Consider the following 12,516-nt stretch of genomic DNA (forward strand, 5'->3'; position numbering starts at 1 on the left):
ATTGCGATTACACGTTTATATCACATTAAGGACAAAATTATTGAGGGAAGCCCGTTCAATAGACGGCCAATTCGGCTAACGCAATGTTGTACCCAATCCAAATCTCTCGGGGTTAAGATTCTTGGTGTATTTCATTTGCATGATAATGTAGCATTCATATGGAAATATATGGAACAAAACGTTTTATCCCAAAGGACCTGAATTGGGTACAACATCGAGTTAGCCGAATTGGTCTATGCCGCGACAAATGACAATCAACTTAATTAACACGTTTTCATTCGGATCAAGTTAACTCATTGCTTTCCACAGAAATAGCGCTTAAAATGTATTTTGTGATATGTGGACAAAACGCATTTTAATCAGAGTAAGTTCTCTTGTAATTTCGCTTGCTCTGGATAAGCAACTGTTAACCAATCAGACTCAAGTAATAATGACCTCTTGATTAACAAAAGTATTCTCGTGATTAAGAAAAAAAAGCCCTCAGCATTCAGTAATTTTGCCCCTATGTGCTAAGAAATTGAAAATGATTCTGGAAGGAGCGCATGAGTAGGAGATTGCCTCTCCTATACAAGCCCTATGAGTCAACCTTTGCTCGTATCTTTCTATTTTTAGAACGCCACGAGTTCTTCGGCTCTGCACACACCATTTAGAATGGCCAATCAGAATAAAGTTAATGTGGAACAAAGACAAAAATAGCAAAAACAATGTATGCAAATTGCGCAAATTGATGTAAATTGTTGTAAATGTGAGTTTCCTGCTGAAGGATTAGTTCTAAAAATAGAAAGATACGCGCAATGGTTGACTCAAGGATATAATGCATTTGGAGGCTCCCAGTCATGGGCTCCTGATTCTGGATAATCCACAAGTCTACAGTTGTGTGGGCAACCCCACTGGCCTTTTAATGAAAAAGACCTCAGTTCTTTTCTCTTGTTAATTCAAAGTACGCAGCATTAAAACAGCATTCCCTACAAAACAGAGGGCGTCAGGTCTAAAGCATTACAAGGTCACCTACAGCCTGCTTGCGATTCATTGGACAGGATACTGAAAAAAGAAAGCAGCTGTAAAATGACCTATCCTTTCCTTTCACGAGAGACCGCAGCCGCCATGTCGGGGCCAAAAACAAGAAATATCTCATTAGCTTCTTTTGTTCATAGTCCACCAACATGATGGAGAGGAAGTATTAAAGTTGGTGATACCCGTTTCTCCAGAGATTTTCGCTCACATGGTTGAAAGTTAAGGATTTGATTCTAAGTATCCAACACCCTTGCTAAAACATTTGACTCTCTTTACCAGAAAAGCAAGCAGCAAATTAACAGAGGAAGTTAATTCTCGCATTCTACTTGCAAATAAATGCTAATTATGGCGAGAAATTTGGGCTCCTGGGAGAAATCATGTTTTCAAACAGGCTTTAAACGAACACATTTCACGCCAAACACGGTATTAGAATGTAACTACTGTCTTTTTCACTTTTGTCGCCGCATCTATTTTGTACATCGAAGCTAAGAACTCCCGGCATTCAACACTTTGTTCTCGTTTCCTTTCCAAAAAGTGACACCAGTTTACTATTTCCTTCAAATTTGAACCGTGGTACAAAGACTTGCGCAAGGAAGCCAAGGTGCCCCCCACGTTGTTCCGCACAGTAATTGGTGGTGGAGGGTCCGGAGGGATGGCTGATGATTAAAAATGGAAACGAAGGGTTGAATTGCGCAGATTTTCGCACTGGCTAAGCTTAACTTTCTCTTTACTTAGACGACGACAGTTCTAGGAAAGGCTACAACACAAGAGCATCAATATTTTATGCCCCGTTTCACCTTGACATCCACGTGCGACTTTGAGGGTACCCCAGGGGAGCTGTTATGCCTTTTGCTGTGTGTTACCGGTTGTGTTACCCTGTTTTCTAAAGATAATCGACTGCGCATGTCAGACATAGGAGCAAGAGTTGCTACATCTTCTGTTGGTTGAGCAGCAATGCCCTTGTAACCGACTTTGGAGGAGGTAGACTCTTTCTGCGATACATGTATAACAGTAGGAAGCTCATTGTACTGATCAGATTCATACGACTTGACGGAAAAAGCCGGCGAAGGTGCACTCCTCTTGTATGACGGAAGCCGAAGCGGCTTTTGGCTCCGAGCAATTTCAGGTTGAAAAGGTGCGGCGTCACATCTTTCTTTATCATCTAACATTACGGAAACACGTTCATGTTCGTTCCGGGTATTGCTTCGGACTACAGAATGCTTGAGTTCAGGATTCGACATGTTATAAGCCTTTGTTTCCACCGACACTTCTCTGGACGAAATACATTCCGTCTTTTCAGAGATCACACCTCCCAAGTCCTTTTCCGGGATAAAATTGTCCTGCTTTTGCTGACCATAGCCAAAGCCACCCGCTGTCGCTGTAGTTAACCTCTGATCTATCATTGGGCTCAATTCTCTCTCTTTGGCCGTGATTGGCCCTGTATCGCTGGCTCCATCAGGACCACTGTCACGAGGTCTCCCCGCAGTCCTTACTGTCGATGGTGATGCAATCTCCCGGATGTCGGATTCGCTAGAAGTTTGCAGCACTTTTAAGATGCCGGAACGAGGTGAATTTAAGCTATTAACGGCATCCAGTTGGTGAGAAGACTGTCCTAAGAACAAAACACTTCCTTAGCGCTACACAGTGTGTATTTTATCATGTCTTTGTGTCACACATGTCACGCAAAGACCTCAGTTGGGCGTCACTTCAACGCTTAAGGTAATCAGTACGTAACAATTACGTACCCGGGTACGAACCCCAGCCGGCTACTATACCCATAACTATAACTACGGAGAAATGTTTCCTTTGTTATTTCACTTGCAGGTGGTAAGACCAAGTCTTCTCGGATAACGACAAAAAACCGTAGAAACATATAACTCACACAGCTCTGTGAGAAGTTATTCAGCATATGTGGTCGACCTGAAAACGGTCTTCTCATTAAAAGAGTCCACAAGCTGACAAATCAAGCTGACCACCGTTAAGTACTTTATGTATCGCGTATTATTGTGTATTTAACAATTATTCCGCGAGCGCGCGTTGGATATGAGATAATACATAGCCCACGAGGCGCTTAGCGCCGAGTTGGCTATAATCACCTCATATCCAACAAGCGCAAGTGGAATAATTGTTTTATTAAAAACGCCCCCAAAACGTAAATGAAAATAAAAATGCCCCAAAAATGACGCCCGCGCTTACCATTTTCCAGAGCATGGTATATTTAACAATTATTCCATGAGCGCGCGTTGGATATGAGATGGTAAATAGCCAACGAGGCGCGTAGCGCCGAGTTGGCTATAACCAGTCTCATATCCAACAAGCGCGAATGGAATAATTGTTTTATTAAATTCCTTAAACTCCAAAAATTTGGAAGTACGAAATACGAGCGAAAAAAGCGAGAAAATCCGAGCGAAATCATGTAATACCTTGTAGTCGGACAGACGTACGCTCATCACAAAAACATTTCTTGCCTTTTCGCGTACTTCTAAACGTCGGAATTGATCCAAACTTTCCGCAAAAAAGGTTTTTTTTTCTTTTTTGGCTTTATTCAAAGAGAAATTTCGCTTTCCGGCGAAAAAAGTTTTAGTTTAGTAACGCTTATTGCAATCATTTACCATATAAGGTCAAACGAAGGTATATGCGCTGATAACCGAGATTGAGTGAACCAATCCGATCACGCGAAATGCATTATCCGAGGATGAGAATTTAATAATTGCTGATATACCATAATCATGGCTAAGCCAATGAAAGCTCTTGAATTGCATTAGAGCGGTTTTCAAATTAGTGTCGTAAAACCAAAACCAAAGTAATTGCTTTGGCCAATCAAAAAGGACGGATACAATTCGGTAAACCAATCAAAACTAGAAGTAATTACACGAAGCCGACACAAAGCGCGGGAAAATGTGCACACGCGAGCCACGATTGGTTTTGGTTTCCCTTCTGATTGGTTGAAAAAGTGGCGCAAGAACTTTGAACCAATCACTGAGTGAAGAAATCATAAACCAAAGCAATTCCCTAATTACTTTCGACACTCAATTGAAAACCGCTCTATCCAATGATCCAGCTTTTATTAATGAATATTATACAGTAATAGTCAATAAGGGATACATGAAGTATCAAGGTACACAACTCACCAGAAGACTCCCTCTCGGGACTGAATGCCCTCAAAGCTTCAGCCATCCTGTTCAATTTGTCTTCATTGCTGGATGGGGAAGTGTTGCCTTCGAGCGCGACGCGATCTTCCTCAAGAAGTTGCTTGAGACACTGTAGATAGTACTTACGAAGCTTCTTGGCTGTAGAGTGTCGCTCTTTTAACACTTCAGACCTAATGGGATAGACGGAATTTGCAACAGATATACAGTAGAAAAGCTGGAAATCGAATAAAAAAAAGTCAAACAAAGAGAAAGACAGACAGACAGTAAGGGCATGCACTTAACCCTTTTTATTCCCAAGATCGAAACCGTAATTCTCCTAACTAGTGCCATATATTTCTTAGTTAGTTAGTCATGAGAATTTAGTGTTATACCAAGATCACACCTCTTAGCTGATAACAATCTTCACTCTCAATACCAGTGTGACTGGCATTTCATTGAAATTGTTAGAAGAATTCACATACTGGTCACTCATGTGAGGAGGTAGAATTTTCTGCAGGGGTTTCTTTAATTTATGGGGTCTTTGAAATGCCACAACTACGACTTTTCTGTGTGTAAATAGGCCATTACCATATTTCGAAACGTTTGTGGAGGCTGTCTAAGACACTTAAGCGAGTCTCCCTTGAAAATTGTCGTTCACACTTGAAATAAAACTTATGGGCAGATATGGAAGAGGTCAACTGCAAGTTGCGGATCGGCCAAATTTTAAAGCGTCAGCTATTTTAAGTCATTGTAAGGCTCAGTTGGATGAATTTACAAATGGCATGAAACGGCTTCTGACCAAGCGGATCCTGTTTCAATAAAAAAAGCTTTGGGAGGGAGATTGGAGCAATTTGAAAATGGTCAATTTAATGGGGTATACAGAGTTTTCTATAGAATAGAGTTCTGAAACGCAATTAAAAAAAATAAACTAGACAGACACTGGAACATACCGTGACATGGAAGATGCAAAGATATTCAGCAAAAATAATTCTCTCGTGCGTAGACACTATAAACATGTAATCTATACCTGATCTTTTTTGCTGCAGAAGCCTTTGTCTGGTTAACATGATCCAATACATCACTTCTTATCCTAGCGATGGTGTCCAGGTAATGGCCACGAAGCTCCTCAAGTCCACGCGTAACGGGAACGTTGTCGACACTGCTGAAACTTAAGTCGCTACCACTGTCCACTTGAGACGCAGTCTATAAAGACAATGCAAAAGAATGAGAGGGTGGGTTACCTGCAACTGCTTGAGGAATACTCACTCCCCCCTCCCCCCCCCCCCACATGTGCGAGGTGTCCAGAAATGCATAATAACGAGGATACCGAGAGGCACGTTATGTTTGACTTCACAATGTGACCCCTTTTCTGTTTCATCTCCCAAGCAACACGCACGAAGCACACAGTCTAATGCAAGTAAATGAGAGGATAGATTACCTGCATCGGCTTGGGGAATACTCACCCTCTCCCCTAAAGGTGCGATATGTCCAGAAATGCAGGATAACGAGATGCACGTTGTGTATGATTTTACAAGTGTCCCCTTCCTTTCATCTCACAAACAATAACGTTTTTTATAATTAAAACCTTTGGCTATCACAACAGACTAAACAACAACAACAACGCAATGCGCCCGCGCATGTTACTTATCCTTAGGCGTAAATCAGCCATAAAATTACCACAGAAACAAGCAGGGTGTCAAGCAGCACATCAGCTCAAGAAGATAGGAAATCGAACAATAGGGAAAAAATTGGAAAAAACGTGAAAAAATAGGAGAAGAATAGGAGATTTCAAAAGTAGCTTACACAGCATATCGGCTCCCACACAACCACCCTACGATCTTCAACACCTTCCGTTTCATCCTTGAAACTTATGATAAAAAATGTTATGCAAAACAGTTTGACAAATATTGTCTTCCATATTTAATTTCAAACTGAAATTTAAGATTCAACTGTCAGTTACCTTTCCATGACTTAACATTCACCTTCATAACACCCGACAGGTACAGCATTGTTAAAATTCAACAGCTTCAAATGCAACAGGTCCCCAACACTATATTTGAGGTTTCCAAGAACTCAGCACCAGTTACGTTTTCTTGAAATCAGCTTGAATAATAAAAATCTCGCAAATTAAAAAGAAATTCTCTCTCTCACAGGGACCATGCCCCTTAGTACATTTTCCCCAAAAAAATGAAATGTGTTACCGGGTCTACTAAGATTGAGGCTATACCTGAAATCTTTTTGTTAACTGGCATAAAGATCTTTGTACAGCATGAACCAAAAAAAGGAGAGGGGGGAGGGGAAGGAGGAAATAGGAATGACCACGAAAAATAGGAACTTGACACCCTGATCGTATCAACGCCGTAAGGGAGTGAAAGTAGTTTAAAAAATAGCCCTTCCTTACGACCACGCCTCTTAATTTTACAGTAAAAATGCTATCCATGGCAGAAGACAACTGTCAGAACAAGTCACGTACATATTAAGGTCGTCACGCAAGGCACGGAGGAAATGGTTGTGTGACGGGGTAATGCACAACTCAGTTAATTAAAACATGAAGTTCATTTACTTGGGCTGTATCGGTCTTGGAATGTTTTCGCTGGCATCGATCCTGCGATTTCCTTTTTTCTTCCCCCAGTTCTCTCTTAAGCTTCTCTATGATAGATTCATATTCCTTCTTGACTGCTGTAAGCTCACGAGTCACTTTTTCAAGCGCAGACCGATTTTCTCGTTTCTCGTTCGTCCACAATTCCTGTTCTCTTTTCATTGCGTCTTCGCATTGTCTGTTGGTTTCTTGCCGTTGGTGTTCTTCCCATTGAACTCTGGCCTTTTCTAGCGCTTGCCTCGTTTTCTGTTCATACTGGTTTTCCAGCTGAACTCTGAAAAAACCACACGCATGACCATTAACGGCTCAATCATATTTGCCCATAAGGAGAGGGTTGTCTGGGTGGGGTTGCATGCAACAGGCCTTCTCTGAATTCAGGTCTAGTTTCTTTTTTTTTTTCATTGCGAGCCTAGGGGTGAACTTGTCATGATAAGGTAATTGGTTGTTCTTTTCATTTTTTGAGAAACAAAATTGGAAATGGCGCTATTCTTTCTGACCGAGTCAAGTGGACAACCTGATGATCATTTACAAGCAAGATTTCTTAAATTTACACTCCAATGTTGGCTCTTTCTATTTAATAGAAAGTTTCTGTTAATCTCCAGGTGCCATTGCCATCACAATTAGTGGATCTTAGTAACCTGTCCTTGGGATAGAGTTAGTCACTATGATTCACGCAGATTGTATATATATATATATATATATATATATATATATATATATATATTATATACGACAATATATATTTAACAATTATCCCACAAGCGCGCGTTGGATATGAGATGATAGATAACCAAAGAGGAGCGTAGCGCCGATTTGGCTATAATCATCTCATATCCAACAAGCGGGAGTGGAATAATTGTTTTATTACAAAAGCTCAAAAATTATGGATAACTCTACCCTTCTTTATTTGTATAAACAAGAAAACAGATGCGTGAAGTTACTAATATTTGTAGAGCATGGTATAATAGCTCATATATCATGATGGTTAAGCCAATCAAAATACCAGAAATGCATTATTTCATGATCCATTTTTTAATAGGACAATCAGATGACTTTTGGAGGGCATATAGTTTATTTGTGGCCTGAGTAGCATCATTTGCGCCCGAGCGGAGCGAGGGTGCAAATGATGTAACATGAAAAAATTGTTTAACAGAGATGTAGCATGAAACTATGGTATAGGCCACTTTGGAAATACCATAATACTCTTTGTTTGTCCCCCCAACTTTTGCATAAGCATTGTTTACAGTTTCTCTTGGGACTTACAATGGTCCCAAGAGAAAACAAAAACAATGCTTATTCAAAATTTGGGGAGACAAACAAAGAGTATTATGGTATTTTCCGAAGTGACCTATGGAAATGTCCCTTAGTGTATACAAGCAAAGGTTGTGAGAATGAAAGGAATGTATATATTTGAAGTGCGGGTTGTGGACCAAATGTAGAAGTAATCCTCGCAACTTAAATAGGACAATCTCATTGGCCGAGCGAAGTTGTTTGACATCTCTGCAGCCAATCAGTATCAGGACGGCAAATGTATTTTCAGCCCACACATTTCCCGTTTGGCCCGCAAAAAGGCGCGTTTTACAGAGGCCAGTTTGTCGTTTGGCCGCGCATATTGATAATAATAAATATTTATATGCGATCAGTATTAAAGTTATCTCAGTAGCAATTCCCACCTCGCCAATTGCTGTTCCTTGTTCCAGCCGCTTCTTGCCTTCAGCAACTCACTGTTCATTCTCGTACTTAGGTCTCGCTCTACCTGTGATCGTTGTTCTTTCAGTTTGGAGTTATGTTCACTGCGCATGCGCTCCAATTGATTCTGATGTTCTTGCGCCAGGCGGGTTTTCTCCTCTTCCCACTGTGCACACATTTCGTCAGCCTGTGAATAGTGGAAGATAGGGTGGATTTGTTAGCGGAGGGCATAAAAAGGGTTACTGAAAGCCAGTGAATGCTGATGCGGATAGGATAAACTATCTCTTCAGTTAGAGCGAGTTTCAATTAAGTGTCGTAAAACCAAAACCAAAGTAATTTCTTTGGCCAATCAAAAAGGACGGAGACAATCCATTAAACCAATCAAAAACTCGAAGTAATTACATGTAGCCAACACAAAGCGCGGGAAAATGTGTACGTGCGAGCGACGATTGGTTTTGGTTCACTTTTGATCGGTTGGGATACTTGGCGCGAGAACTTTGAATCAATCACTGAGTGAAGTAATCATAAAACAAAGTAATTATCTAATTACTTTCGACACTCAATTGAAAACCGCTCTAAGTACTTTCGACTCAAGCAGAGGTAAACACTAAGTGCCATCTTAGCCACTGTTTTCTTAACATGGATTAATGACTAATCAGTAATGCATTAGGATAATCGCAAAGTCAAACTGTTGCATTGTGTCAAAGCTTTTCAAAAGTGACGCCGTCTCACCTTTCTTCGTTCAAGCTCTTCTTCTAGTTTCCTTTTTTCAGCCTTAAATTTTGCCTGCGCTTCCCCGAGTGCATCGTCCACAAGTTGTCGTTTCTCTTCGTCATGCTTGGATTGCAATTTTTCTCTAAGACTGTTTTCTACTTGATTGGCATGCTTCTCCAGTTCATCTTTAAGGTTTTCTGCCCAGGCTTCTCGAGCAGTGGACAAAGCGCGATCAATTTCAACTTGCGAAGACTGGGCCATTTCACGGCGCCAGTCCTCCCGCGCCGCAGACAACCGAGCCTGAAATTACAAACAAAATATTTATTCTTCCAGGACGATGTAATGAAATGAATAATGAACACTTCTGTGCAGGTGAGCGAGGCAATCAGACGTCACTCAACTTACTGCCGTTAAACTAGACGCACTTAATCCAGTGACCTGCTGAGTTGTAAGCTAAGTGCGGTAAAAGCGTGCAAGCAGGTAGCAACGAAGGAGGCGAGCGCTTGCACTCTAGAACCCTCTATCTTGTAAAAATTACGTTGCGCGAATTTGAAACAGTCTAAAATTTAAATAGCAAACTAATTTTAGTGCTATAACGCAATATATCAAAGCCTGTCGTGCGACCAGCTGCCATACATACACACAACCATGGCATTTTTGAATAATCTTATCACGGTTCAAATTAATCAATGAAAGTGATCTTTATCCTTGCCTTATTTTTCCTTCGAAACTGATTCAATGCGAAAGTCTGACAGCAAAGCACGACACAATCGAGCCAATCCTGAAATCACCTCCCCTTTCGAATCTAAAGTACCTGAACAATCTCCTCCCGATGCGATAGTTCCTCTGCAGTCCACTGTTTTCTCGCATGTTCAAGCGCCTCCTTCAGCTCTTTGTGTTTAAACTCGTCTAAACTCTTGGCGTACTCAGCTTCAAGATAAGCCACCGCCTCATTTACTTCTTCTCGCTTTTGTTCCTCGGCTTCTTCTGCCCACACCTCCTTTGCCTCCTCTAAGGTTTCCATGATTTCCACCTTTTTCTGCTCCTCGAATTCTCGGAAGATTTGCTTCCTCAACGATTCCGTTTCTGATCGTTTCTGGTCTGCCAAACGTTTTTCCCACTGCAGCTAGAGGCAAAGACAAAAAGAAGAGCGTCTTCTCCGTTGATAAACTGTGAGAAATACGTCAAGTTATGAATGAACGACAGGAATATATGACAAACAGATCAAAATGAGAAAATATCCGAGTCCCGCAGGGTGTAGCCCATCTGAGACTTGGATTTTTTCCGAGTTCCATTTGGTTGTCATATATTCATGTGTGTCTTTCCGTTGACAAACAACTTGCAATTTAGGGACATAAAATTAAACATGACCCCATCTAATATCTCTTATTCGTAATTCGATATCCCTGCAGTCACTTATTAGCTTGGCACTCGTTTGGCCAAAGTGAAAGGAAAGGGGCCAGCTGATCCCCCTAAAGCAGTTGAGGAGTTTCAAGATTCAAAGGATGCGTTACCCTTCTGTTATATTTAGTCCATTTTCATTTTCATAGATCTTTCCGAGGTCACGGAAAATGCAAACTGGTAAGAAAAATCACAAACTGAGTAAACTGCATGTACCATTCGCAAGATTCATCCCAGTTTACAGAAAATGCCAGATACTAGGTTGACTGTTTATTGGCGTAGAACGCTGGAACAAGTCTACTAGAGGGTATCAAATTTGCATGCGCCAGGTACCAATCCTGCCACTGCCTCGATTTGCCTTCCGAGGTACCCAATTCAACTCTTTTAAGGTTCTCCATTTTTCTCAAGTGAATTTTTTGTGTCCACTTTGAGATTTTCTGCGACCCTAAAACGAATGCCATGAATAAGCCAGAAAAGTGACCTGATGGGCCCCGGTAAACCGTCAGAGCTTAAATCAAAAATGTTCTAATGACTGATACAAACCCTAGCCTCGCCGACAGCCTTTTCCACCGCTTCTTTCCTTTGTTTTTCGAACTGCTTTACCAGTTCAGAGCTCGTTGTTTCCAAAGCCAGGTCGACTTCATCTTTCTTTCTGGAGTTCCACTCGTGCCGCGCAATTTCCACCGCTGCAGCTGCGCACAAAACACACAGGGAGTTTGAAGAGCGTTTAAACGACAATTTAAAGGTACAGAAACCACATTAATCTCCTTGGCCAATCAGAAAAGACACTTGACAGTCGAACGAGCCACTCATAACAAAAAGCAGATGCAGCAGGCGCTAAGCGACCACTTTCATTCCCACGATCGAAAAGTTCATTCTCCTAACTGGCACCATCGATTTATTGGTAGGATGGTCATGAGAATTTGGTGTTGTATCAAAATCACACCTCTTAAGCTGATAATATTCTTCATTGTCAATAACTTTTTGACTGACATTTGACTGAAATTGTGAGGAGAATTTACGTACCGATCACTCCTACGAGTCAAATGGTTAACAGTAGTGGAGTTTTGAACCGTGGACAATCTTCCTGTCGGTGTACGATGGATCAGTGGCTTGATCTGATCGGCGTAATTACAAGTTGAAAAACTAAATGTTTTAAGCAAGAGCCGATACAACGTAGATTTGATTTTAGTGGAGAATAGTGACGATGATGATGATGATGATGACATTAATAGTAGTATTTCCACAAGTTAAAGTGGCTCTTCGCCTACTATGAAAATTGCAACCACAAATACAATGTAAGAAATCTATATGCAATATGTACAATAGCTGCCTACATCGTATATGTGCATTTTGTTAGTTACATTTAGTTTTATATTAGAAGTTGTATGTATGTTGAAATTGCTGACCCTCCTGTAACTTAGTTCACCTCTGATGCCCGTGAATGAGGCGCGAGGAGTTTGCGCCCATCATCGAATACAGCAGAGCAATCTCAAAAATCGTTGCTCAATTAAAACCATTTATTTAACAATTATTCCACGAGCTCGCGTTGGATGTGAGATGGTGAATAGCCAAGTTGAACGATGCGTGTAGCGTCGAGTTGAAGCACGAATGAAATAATTGTTTTATTAAATTCTGATCGCTTGGACATTGTAAAGTTAAAGCCAATGAATTTCCAGCTTTCACTTTTCATATTAGTTCATACGGGACATGAGCTGATAACCAAGACTGAGTGAACCAATCAGACAGCTAGAAACGCAATATCCGAGGTCGAAAATTTAATACTTACCAATATCCTTGTCTTTCTCCTCTTTCCAACTGCCTCTTGCCACTTGCAAGGCTTGTTCGATTGCTTCAGATACTTTTCTCTCTTCTTCCTCCAACCATTTCACTTCAGCAATCGCCACTGCAGCCTCTGCAGCTTTGCTTCTTTCCAACTCCATTTCCTTCTGCCAACGGCGTCTTTCT

General features: G+C 41.1%; 1 protein-coding gene across 3 annotated transcripts in view; it reads right to left on the bottom strand.

Annotated features, from left to right (window-relative positions):
- Positions 1 to 875: 875 nt before the first annotated feature.
- LOC138040920 (centrosomal protein of 152 kDa-like) overlaps positions 876 to 12,516 on the bottom strand; it is a 31,352-nt gene continuing 19,711 nt past the window's right edge. The window contains exons 19-28 of one of the 3 annotated variants that reach the window (XR_011130712.1): positions 12,338 to 12,516; positions 11,092 to 11,240; positions 9,962 to 10,273; positions 9,166 to 9,447; positions 8,418 to 8,620; positions 6,709 to 7,018; positions 5,173 to 5,348; positions 4,146 to 4,336; positions 1,612 to 2,626; positions 876 to 1,569 (exon numbers count right to left, since the gene is read on the bottom strand). The exon at positions 12,338 to 12,516 is cut by the window's right edge and continues 29 nt beyond it. Coding sequence is in view for 2 of the 3 variants with exons in the window: in XM_068886646.1 (XP_068742747.1) it covers positions 1,788 to 2,626; positions 4,146 to 4,336; positions 5,173 to 5,348; positions 6,709 to 7,018; positions 8,418 to 8,620; positions 9,166 to 9,447; positions 9,962 to 10,273; positions 11,092 to 11,240; positions 12,338 to 12,516 (2,641 nt within the window). In the remaining variant the exon portion in view is untranslated. Of the gene's footprint in view, positions 2,627 to 4,145; positions 4,337 to 5,172; positions 5,349 to 6,708; positions 7,019 to 8,417; positions 8,621 to 9,165; positions 9,448 to 9,961; positions 10,274 to 11,091; positions 11,241 to 12,337 lie in introns of all 3 variants that reach the window. The other 2 variants (XM_068886646.1, XM_068886647.1) reach the window with 2 other exon arrangements.

This window comes from Montipora capricornis, chromosome 3 (assembly GCF_036669925.1).
Source record: "Montipora capricornis isolate CH-2021 chromosome 3, ASM3666992v2, whole genome shotgun sequence".
NCBI lineage: Eukaryota > Metazoa > Cnidaria > Anthozoa > Scleractinia > Acroporidae > Montipora > Montipora capricornis.